Source organism: Cryptomeria japonica, chromosome 7 (genome assembly GCF_030272615.1).
Source record: "Cryptomeria japonica chromosome 7, Sugi_1.0, whole genome shotgun sequence".
Classification (NCBI taxonomy): Eukaryota; Viridiplantae; Streptophyta; class Pinopsida; order Cupressales; family Cupressaceae; genus Cryptomeria; species Cryptomeria japonica.
This window is the reverse complement of record NC_081411.1, coordinates 213,942,578-213,954,387: the sequence shown is the minus strand read 5'-3', so window position 1 is coordinate 213,954,387 and position 11,810 is coordinate 213,942,578. Positions and strand designations below refer to the sequence as shown.

Genomic DNA, 11,810 nt, shown 5'->3' with positions numbered 1-11,810 from the left:
TCACTGATCCAGAGGAAGATGCATGTATACTATCCAACTACAGTCTCTTGCAGGGCTCTGAGTTGGCATGACATAGCCTGCTTCAGCACCCCAAGGGAAATGGTACCTTCCAAACGTAGGCTTTGCCCATCCAAAATCAGCCTCATACAAAGGAAACCGCAGTCCAGAAGACACCAAAACTGCAGGTCCAGAAGACTGCATGGCATTTTCTGTGCAGTAAATCTTCGCTAAGGCAGGTGTTTGCTTTGTAGTCTCCACGAAGTCAATTAAGCTTTGAAAATTATCCTTATTTGATGCACTCTGTATGGCATCATGAATTAACGCTGCACTCCAACAAAGTAATTTTCTTTTAATACAATAAGCATTAGACTCAGCAAAGGGCAAGATTAGAACACTGCCAAAGTAATTAGCAGAAACTCTAATCTCCTTTAAGCGTAGGCGACCATCTACAACTATTCCTATTTCACAATTCATCGTGTCCTTGACCTTCTGGGTGCATACCAGTAGCTTCCAAAAGCAAGCACTGAACACCTCTAATTTTGTGCAACTCTTACCACCTTTGTTTGCATCAAATTGGAGATCCATAATGTTCTTGGCATCTATATAGTAAATTCTACTTGCTAAAGAAGGTGAGTGAGGATTTTCTTGGTCGGATTCTAGTGAAGTATGCCTCACATACATATTGCCAATTTCAGCACAGTAAGCAGGGGAATCTCAAGGGCATAATCTGGAGCATGTGATGCTTGGATTTAGAGGAACAGTTGAGTCATTCCTACAGAGCTTTACCCAACTTGTCAAAAACATGTTTGCAGAGTATGCATCTGCGACTCTGTGGTCGAATGTGCAGCCAACAACAATACCTCCACAGCCAAACTCTGTCACCTGCAAATACCAAAAAGCTGTTATGATTGTTATGTAGAAAGCAAAACAAATGGAAAGAAGTATGTGCTCTATAAAATCCTTCACCCGAACTACAAAGAAAAGAATGCCATCTTGTTAAAAGGGCTTTGAAAGTAAAGGAACAAGCTTCCCCTGCACAGACACATCAGGGTTGTATAAATTTAGCTGAGAAAGAGCTGCTGCAGCATAAGCTTGGGTCAAGTGAACTGTCTTAGTTTTGTGTTCAAGTTTTCCTATTGGTGAGAAGAACGAGAGAGGAGGCAGCTGTTATCATTATTAACGCCATTAAGATTTCCTCCATAAATGATTTCTTTGATTAAAGTTTTATTCACAGGTCATACAACTAACCTTGGGATGGCAACTACCATGCTCGCTAGAAGTTTCTTGATCATTGAATATTATGAATAATTATTATTTTTTCATCCAAGAACAAATAGCAATAATTTCTAATACCAATTATTTAGCAGTGATGGGTTACTGAGTGTGAGTAGCTCCTCTTACAGCTTTGTTTGCTCTTCAATCTTCCTGCAACTCCCTCGCCCTTCTTTCGTTCTATCGTTGTTGTGCCACACAACTTCAATAAAAGAATCCCTTACGAACCCTTCTACAAACTCCAACCGTTCGTTAAAGACTACGACTTCATTTAATAGGAAGCCATGGATAATCATCCCAATTTTTATACTGAGGACTACTCTGATTTGCATCGCCTCTTCCAGTTTTTTTTCTCCATTCGCCATCTCCTTTTCCTTCTGCTTTCAAATGCCCAAAATATTGCCACGAAAATCCCCCCCAAAGTAGCGCCCTCCTTCGCTCTTTCACATCGCTCATCACATATTAATGAAGTTTTGTCTCAGACCCTGATCCTTCGAATTTTGTTCTCCTCAATCTAGCCTGAATAGATAAATTGAATCGAATCGACAAAGGTTGGTAATCGAATTAGTATCTTTTGATTGCTCGGAGGTGTCTTTCTCTGTTACTCCACGGCCAATTATGTCAAATCAATAACTCGATTATATTGGTAATCAATATTCAATTAATTATATAAGTTTCTAAAAGTGGAAAGATGAGAATTTCTAAAAAGATCGAAACATGGAAGGCAAATGTTGTCATGGTAAGAACATGCATCCGAAGCATCAGAACGGCTTTCATAGAATCGGATCTTCTTAGTCAATAGGAACCTTTGGAGTCACCAGACAAATGTCACTTTTTAATTAGTTTGAGGAATCTACTCTGACTTCTGAGATGGAGAGATCGTCCAATATTATATGAAAACACACAACCTGAATTGTATATAAAAATAGAAGATGATTAATTTATGTCATAATATAAAAACACAAATTAAAAAATAAAACATCTCAGTTGAATGCGATTCATGGAGACTTGATTCTTAAATTTGAACACCATAAAACCTCTTACTGCCAAGAGTATCAATAAATTCAATTCCTCAAATTCATTAAAACATAAAAAATTGAATGTCGGGTATGGATTTATATCCAACACTACAACTTTATAGATACAATGCTTCAAGCATATTCCCACTTAGGTTTCTAAGATATTCCTAAGCCAAATGTAAGAAATCTTGTATGATTGGAAGTAGAATGCGATTGGGATTAGATTCAATTGCATTTAACTGTTCCAGATGAAGATGCATGTATACAATCCAACTAGCGTCTCCTGTAGGGCTCTGAGTTGGCATGACATAGCCTGCTTCACCACCCCAAGGGAAATGGTAACTTCCAAACGTAGGCTTTCCCCATCCAAAATCAACATCATACAAAGGAAACCGCAGTCCAGAAGACACCAAAACTCCAGGCCCAGAGGACTGATTGTCATCTTCTTTGCAGTAAATCTTGGCTAAGACAGGTGTTGGCTTTGTAGTCTCCACCAAGTCAATTAAGCTTTGAAAATATTCCTCATTTGCTGCACTCTGTATGGCATCATGAATTAACCCTGCACTCCAACAAAGTGGATTGCTTTTTATATAACCAGCATTAGACTTGGCAAAGGGCAAGATTAGATCATTGCCAAAGTAATTAGGAGAAACTCCAATCTCCTGTAAGCGTGAGCGGCCATCTACGTGTATTCCTATTTTATAATTCATAGTGTTGTTGACCTTCTGGGTACATACCAGTAACTTCCATAAGTAAGCACTGAACACTTCTAATTTTGTGCAACTCTTACCATCTTTGTTTCCATTAAATTGGAGATTCATAATGTTCTTCAAATCTAGATAGTAAATTCTACTTGCTAATGAAGGTGGGTGAGGATTTTCTTGGCTGGATTCTTCTGTAGAATGCTTCACATACATATTGTCAATTTCCGCACAGTAAGCAGGGGAATCTCGAGGGCATAATATGGAGCGTGTAAAGCTTGGATTCAGAGATATTGATGAGTCATTTCTAGAAATCTTTGCCCAACTTAAAACATGTTTGCAGAATATGCATCTACAACTGTGTGGTCGAATGTGCAACCAACAACAATACCTCCACAGCTAAACTCTGTTACCTGCAAACACCAAAAAACTTTTAAGATTGTTATGCAGAAAGCAAAACAAGTGGAAAGAAGTATGTTCTCTATAAAATCTTTTACCTGAACAGCAAAGACAGGAATGCCATCTTTTTGAAAGGGCTTTGAAAGTAAAGGAACAAACTTCCCCTGCACAGACTCGTCAGGGTTGTATAAATTCAGCTGAGAAAGAGCAGCAGCAGCATAAACTTGGGTGAAGAGAACTCCCTTGTTATTGCAATGGACCTTTGGTAGGCCAATACTATCTGTAACTAATCTTCCTGCAAATACATAATAGGACACTAACACTTCCGACAGGGAAGTCTTGAGATGAGATAGTACTGATGCAAAATTCCTAGGAAAGGGATTTTTATAACAGAAGAACACATGCACAGAAACTGGAGGAATAGTGAGATCCAGATTTGACAGAAGAAGGATGTGCTGCTGCAGTGGAAGAAAAGGTACTATAACTTGTTTGTTAATAATCTTCAACTCAGTATCATTGGAAATGGTGGAGTTAATGGGAAACATCTTAGCACAATCTCGACAACTTTTTCATCGATGCAATCTTCAACTATTTTTGTCAGTTTATAGCATTAGATGTGCCGATTTCCTCAGATTACTACTGGTAAAGCTCACTCTGAGTCATTGACTAAACAATGTGAGACACGTTAAATGTAAGAATTGCACTGGTCGTATGGTGATTGTTAATTCTGTGCGAGTCTGTTCCCTACTATATAAATATTGTCGGGATACAAAACAATGTGAAACATGTTTAAAGCGGAAATTGAGTGATTGTTAATTCCCTACTAGCGTGTTCCCCACTGTGTAAATATTGTCTTATCCAAAACAACTTGAAACACACAAACTAAGAATTGCGCTGGTCCTGCAGTGATGGTTCATTCTGTAACAATACAGCTTCTAAAAACATGTCAAAAGCTTAAATGATTGGGTCCCTCAGATTTAGACTGTGTATTTGCATTCCGTATTTTTCGAAATTTTTTGTGCCCAATATAAACATATACCGTATGATCTTTTGTATTCACACTCTTAATATAGAATTATCCTGTACTTATATGTTTTCTAAGTTTAAAATAAAAAAAATAAAACAAATCATTAATATATAATAAGTGCTGTTTATGAGTTTAAAATAAAAAAAATAAAACAAATCATTAAATTATAATAAGTGCTGTTTATGAAAGTATCGTTCAGATGCAAAGAATGTTTTGAATATATTTATATTTAGGAAAAGTGGGTTGGTAATTTGATAGTAATTCTATTGAACAGTTTTTTAAATGACAATTTTTTTTTTAAAGTATTTTTAAGAGGTTAAATTCTATCGTAGTATAAATAAAAATATATAGTACTTGAATCAATGAGTATGTGAATAATTTGTAAGTAGGAACAACATAAATGAAATAAATATAAAATGTACAATCATAGTCTATGGATTGCTTTTGTTTAGTAGACAATTATAATGTATGACTTGTCTTTTCAATTTATATTGAGGAAAAATAGTATTTGTGTTATTGATATTCAACATAGGGCCAATGATTAAATTTGACAATGTACGTTGCTTATCTAGGTTTTATTACAATTAATCATTTAAAATTATCTTTCAAATATTAAAGAATACTCTATTTCAAAAAATCTATATACAAATTAATTTTATGAATTAGTATAATTTTGTACTAAGTTTGATTTTTATCCAAATTCTTTCTTTTCATGTAATATAATCTTCTTAAATTTTCAATTGTATTTTATCGCAAAAATATCTAAGTAGTACTATAGGACTATTAATTTAGATCCTTGTATAGTCCATTTCCTTAAAAATAAACATACCCTATGCTTACCTTCTTTTTAAAGTAATGTTTAAACAACAACTGAGACTATTTATGTGATGATCTTTTTCTATTATCATTTTTAGTTTATTGATGAAAAATCGATCCCTACAAAAATCTAACTTTATATAAATAATATTTATTCAAAAAAACTTTCTATAAATCATTAATCTCTAAATAAATAATAAAAATGATGTTTATTAAAATAAATCTCTACATAAATTATTAGTCTTATATACACAATACCAATAAATAATTTGTCTCTAATAAATTGACCAATCTTTCTATAAAGAATTGACCTTACATAAAAATTCAATGAAAAACCAATTTCCACATAAATAATTAGCCTTAAACAATTGATACTTTTTCATTAGTTAAAAAATTGATCTCGTAATTTATTCATTTCTTTTGAAATAACCTAGCATTCCTAAATTTAATCCTTCTATCAATTTTATTTCTAGTCACATCAGAATTAAAAATGTTAGCTAGTTGATCTCTTTTGTTTCTACATAAGATATACTTTGCAATGCAATCACCACTCAGTTGCGAGCTTATTTCTACTTTAAAAGTTTTGTGAAGTTGATGAGCAACATAGACTTGAATCAACTTTCCAAACATGATTCGATTTCAATGTGCCTCATCACCAAACAATGAAATGATTCAAAAATTAATACATATGTAAATTCATCTTAACTCATATGGCTAATTTTTCCTTAAATTTGCCTCCTTATTTATCCCGTTGTAAAAATATTTTTATTAAATATTGAGATGTGTTCTATGCGTAGTTAGAAAATATTTAGACAAGCATGTCATGAAAGGCATAATGTATAGAAATAATGATTTGTTGTTCATATCATTTTAGCAACTACCACACTATGCTCATTCATCTAATTGTCATCATTCTTTAAGATTTTACTTAGTTAAAAAAAAGATGAAAATATGCATATAAAATAGAAACTAAAATATCTATGGAGTTAATATAATTAAAATTCGAGTATGTGGTTTTGACCCAAATTTATTGTTCCATATTATCTGGATTTTTTTTCATGTAAATTTATCTCTCATGAACATAATGGTTTGGTTAGTATTAATTGCATCTAGGTATTCTTCATAGGGGAAAAGAATAGAGAATTTCTAGGAGATTAACCATCCAAGTACTATTTGAAATTAAGCATTATTAATCATTCATCTTCTTAAAGAATAATTAGGATTCTTTTTATGATGTTTTGTCAAAATTGAAGTTGTTTCTCATTAGTATGAATTCTCAACCTAGCACTCATGACATCTAGACGATGATGCTATTTTAGAGGATTTTGCACCACCCACTCCTATTTCTTCTCCTCCTACATCATGTGAGTTTCATAAGGATCTAGGGCCATCTCTTGATCATCTCCACTCCACTAAACATTTAATTATTGGTGTTGCTTTTTAGTTTAGAAATCTACCTTTGACAATAAAAAAGAATGAAGCTAGTTTTTAAGTTTCTTCTACCATTTCGTCAACTAATGCTTACAAAACTAATTATTTTATTCATGGTGGTGCGAGATTTTTTTGGTTGCTTCTAATGGCATTGTTGTTGGCCCTAATGATGGTGTTCTTTATATCTATGATTTTCATGACCCACTCTTTTCTATGCATCAACATTATTCTAATTATGATAATGGATCTACCTAGATAGTTGTTCAATGTAGAAAGAAAATTTTCTCTAATAAATCTTCTTCTTCTCAAGTTAGGTTGCTAGATAAACAATCATAAAACTCTGATTCAAAATAGGATGTAACATTTTTGCTCCATCTCTATTGTTACTTTGTTGTTGGACCATATTTTGTTGTTTTCTATAACTGGTTCTATTTGAGTTCTAGTTTTTTATGGTTGGTGATAGATCTGTAATGGGTTAGGGCCCTTCCCCACTTATTTAAAAAAAAAATCCATTGTGGTATGGGCAAAACTTAGTTACATCATCTAGAAATATCTCACTATTTATCAAAATCATCTTGTTTTCATGTTAGGTGTAATCTAGTTGTAGTATTCTAGTTAAGAAAAAAAACCAAATATTGGTATTGAAATTTTATTGAAAAGAATATTATTGGGTTTAATGTTTCTATGTTCTATAAACATAAGTGCACCCTACTGAATATATGTGAGTCCCTTTATTATGTCTAATCTAATTTTGATTCTTGTTGGATGGTTAATATCTCATATAAATTTACAAGTACTTAAATAAATTATATTTTAATATGACTAAACACATATGCAAATATTCAAGGTACAAATCAATACAAATTATGTTTGTTTTTTGTAAGTTGCCTTATTATGATCAAACTAAACTTGAGTCTTGTTGGTTGTTAATAATCATTTCAATTTCCTCTACATATAATGTGTGCAAATTTTTAAATATTATATAGATATACCCTCCAATCAAATAAACATATGCAGAAAACGTAAAGGAATTGCATTAGTTTCTTACCGAAAATGATATTTGACAAGTTTCATGCCTAATATAATTGTAGACTAGCATCATATCCTTTTCAAAGAAATATACCACAAATTTGATAATGCTTGAATGGTGTATATTTGTTAGAGTCCAATATATATGGAGAATCTTTTATGAAATCTATCAATTGCACTATATCAATTGATGTATTGCATAACTATACATATTATATATGACGCTACTGAATATTCTTCATTATTCATTATTCCATGGCTCTAAATTGATAAAGAAAATATATCTCCAAACATAGTCAAGTTTAATATTGATTCATAAACTTTAGTCTTTTTATACTCAATGTTGAAGTTTGTTTTTGATCAAGATATGTCCAAAAAAACTCTTCCTTGAAACTCTTATAGAAAGAGTCCAAACATAAACACTCATTTTTCAAATCTTTATCAAACTATATATATCTGCAACGATTCAAGTCTACAAACACATATATGACCTAAAAAATGCCTTCATTATTTTTATGCAACACAATAGATTCAACTATGTACAATAATTTTCTCACATGAAAGCTACAATTATCTTAGAGATTTGCTCTTGCAACCTAACAACTATACATTGATTGCACTTGAAAGAAAAAATTACAACACTACAAAATATTTTCACATAACTCGAGAAAAAAATATGCAAACAACTACTCAAAATAACTATGATACAAGGATCACACCAAATTACATAATGTACACCTAAGAAAAACTCTCATAAGAAAAAAATAAAATAAAATTCAATCTCCAAAAAATTTCATAATGTATTATTTGGCAATGAAAACATTACAATACACTCATAAAGTCTCCTATAAATATTTTTGAAATATAAATTCTTCAAATACAACCTCTATGCCAAAGTATAATGAATAGCCATATAACCACACATTACATACTATACTTTACATAGACACATGAAATCTCAATACAAATGATAACAAACCTCAATTACTAAATATGTGTTTACTTTTAAATGATCAAGCTTACATATATAAAACAAAAATATTGACAAAATTATATATCTTAAAACCATTGACCCTCAATATTTACCACAAATATCAAATATTTTTTATATCTGCCATACATAAAATATTTAACAAATATCTGATATAATTTTACAAGTCATTAAACTCTAGATAGAGCCAAGGCTCCAAATTCTCACGTGCCAAACTGTCATCGCTCAATATAATTACGTGGCCCTGACCAAGCTCTCTACAAGGTTCAAGTGATCGGGTGGGAATTGGAATCTCTTCTCCTGATAAAAGCATTATTAACACTCGTGATGCCGATGGCCGTCTTTTGGATTCCTCATGAATACACCAGAGAGCTGTTAAAAATGCTCTTGTTATGCTACTTGAATTATCAGTATTGAGTAATCGTGGGTCTATCAGCTCACGAAGCCGATCCTCTTCAGATAGCTTCCATGCCTGCATTCGCGTACCAAATCATAAATTGAAATATTATATTATTTTGCTAAACCCCCTACAAACTACGGTTGTAGTGACTATATATCCAAATATAATTCTTACGTGCTGGGGGAGTGACAACCCATCTGTGTGCTCCACGGCTCTTTTGCCAGATACAATATTTAATAGCGTCACTCCAAAGCTGTAAATGTCTGTTTTCACCCTCGCACGACCGATACGCAAATACTCAGGATCTACGTAACCTCTGTAGGGCCAAACAAGGAAAGAAAAATACATTAATCGATTGCCCAAAATGAAAACCTTACTCTAGGCCCCCAAAATTTGCCAAATGCATAGATTAATCATTGTCACTTTAATGAAGGGTTAAAGGTTGAGACGATTTTACGGTGTTCCACAAACTTCTGCTGTTACATGGTTTGAAGACTCAGTTACATTGTTCTGATGCAGTTCCTTCGCAAGGCTGAAATCACAGATCTTGGCATTGTAATTTTCCTCCAGAAGAATGTTGCAGGGTTTGATGTCTCTGTGTACTATGGAGACATGTGCACCTTCGTGAAGATATATTAGTCCCCTTATTATGTCCAATATAATATTCAGTCTTGTTGGCCAGTCAAGAATCTCATTTCCTTCTGCATATGATGGGTAGAAAATTTTATATATTAGAGATAAGCTCTCCAATCACGTAAAAATAGACAAAGTAAAATAACCGCACAGGCTACTTAAAAAAAATCACGTTTGACAGGTTTCGTGGGATATACTCGTAGACTAACATCATATCTTGTTCAAAGCAATATCCCACCAACTCCATGATGTTTCGATGATGTAGCTTTGTTAGAATCCTCAGCTCGTTCTTCCACTTTGTTTTGCCTTGACGACTTCCTCCGCTCAAGATCTTTACTGCCACTGGTCTTCCTCCAAGCAGAATTCCTTTTGAAAGAGCAGAAGATATGCATAGATTATTAACTAATCGTAGTTGTTTCACAATTATAATTGACAGTTTTATTTCAAAAGGAACTTACGTAATAAACAATCCCAGAACCACCATTGCCTATCAGTTTTGTAAAACCATTTGTTGCCCTCGTGCGATTGAACTCAATTGAAGATCGTTGGATTTCCTTCACGAACATTTTCAGTTCTATATAAAAGGAAGGTTTTTGGTGTCCAAATACGGTTGGAATCTTTTTTTTAAGAAATCTGCGCAGCCCGAGAGAGCTACGCAATGGAATTTCGGGTTGTTCTTGCTCATTTACTCTATTATAACTCTCTTGTCCTGAAGAATGAATAGTGTCTGACCCTGATCCTTGAAGCCCTGTTTCACAGCTCTCTTCAATCTCTCCTGATTAGATAAATTCAAATTGAGTTATAAAATTTGAATTTAATTTACAAATATTGGAAATCGAATTAATATCTTACTCTCTGTATCTTTGGATTGCTCGGAGGTGTCTTGCTCTGTTACTCCAACGCAATCGTTCTCCCCGTTACCAGCTAGTTCTGTCAGGTCAACAACTTGGTTATATTGGTAATCAGTATTCAATTTTTTATAAATGTGGGAAGATGGAAATTTCTAAGAAGTTCGAAACCCGTAACATTATATTGCCGATGATTCATGGTAAGTATCAGGTTGGCTTTCATAGAATCTACATTCTTCCGAAAATAATCAAGTTCATTGCGGATCTTCCTAGTCAAGATGATCCTTTGGAGTAACCAGACAAATGCCAATAATCATAGAAATATTTTTTTTCTTATATTTACTGTATGGGGAAGCTATAAATAACTAAGTCAATGCAAGTAACTTCTGAGCAGGTAAATTCATTAAGAATACATGGAAATGAACTACTTACTTGGATAATTTATTCGAGGTGATATATGAACAACACAAAATCACACCAGCAACTATCAATTTAACAGCCTCGTTCATCTCTTCTAAAATCTCTTAGTGCAAATCCACATTGATATCTTTCATGTGTTTAAAGTACTTACCCAACTTAAGCATAGCTTTAAGAAGGTCTATGCATTCTCTGTCATTCGCAGAAACAGTGTCAAATCTTTCTAAAACATTAGCTATTGCTAAAAGACCCACTGCAACCCAATTTACATTCCCCAATCCTTTCAACACGTCAACTGCCATTGAATGTGCCTCGGTAGAAAGCTGGGTCTTCGAGACTATCTGAAGAAAATAATAAGACACAGAAATTGAATAATTTTTCTAATTACATAATCTTCTTGACATGATAAAAAATTTGAGCAACTTAAATATTCCTACAATCTTTTCAAACTAGATCCATTCTGTATATCTTACAATCCTTGTATTTCACATGACATTGAATCCTTTGTTAGAGAAGCTATTACAATATATTTCGTATTCATGTTCTTATTTTGCATGCATATTTATAAAAGTTTGATATTAGTAATAATATTAATTTTTGTAAGACACAAAAAGAGTTTTTTTTTTTTGATTGGTAAAATATATATTTTTATTTAATTAAACTTAAACTATTACAATTTCAAAGATAATGAACTATCAAAATTTTCCCAAAACAAGACATCTATGACTGTCATCACTACCCTCCCAAAAACTGGAATTCAAAACCAGTAACCAGCACTCGTACATCCCCTCCCCAAACTTAAGGGTACGAAAAAACTTATTACATCT

General features: G+C 32.9%; 1 protein-coding gene and 1 pseudogene across 1 annotated transcript; both read right to left on the bottom strand.

Moving 5' to 3' along the window:
• LOC131056887 (coniferyl alcohol acyltransferase-like) lies at positions 1 to 1,637 on the bottom strand. Its single transcript, XM_057991160.2, has 5 exons — positions 1,402 to 1,637; positions 1,249 to 1,273; positions 1,024 to 1,164; positions 787 to 882; positions 1 to 507 (listed from the first exon to the last, which is right to left on the bottom strand). Exons 1-5 carry the CDS (start codon positions 1,635 to 1,637, stop codon positions 1 to 3), a joined length of 1,005 nt encoding a protein of 334 aa, XP_057847143.2.
• Positions 1,638 to 2,458: 821 nt separating this feature from the next.
• On the bottom strand, positions 2,459 to 3,936 carry LOC131056888 (coniferyl alcohol acyltransferase-like; annotated as a pseudogene).
• Between the last annotated feature and the right edge of the window lie 7,874 nt (positions 3,937 to 11,810).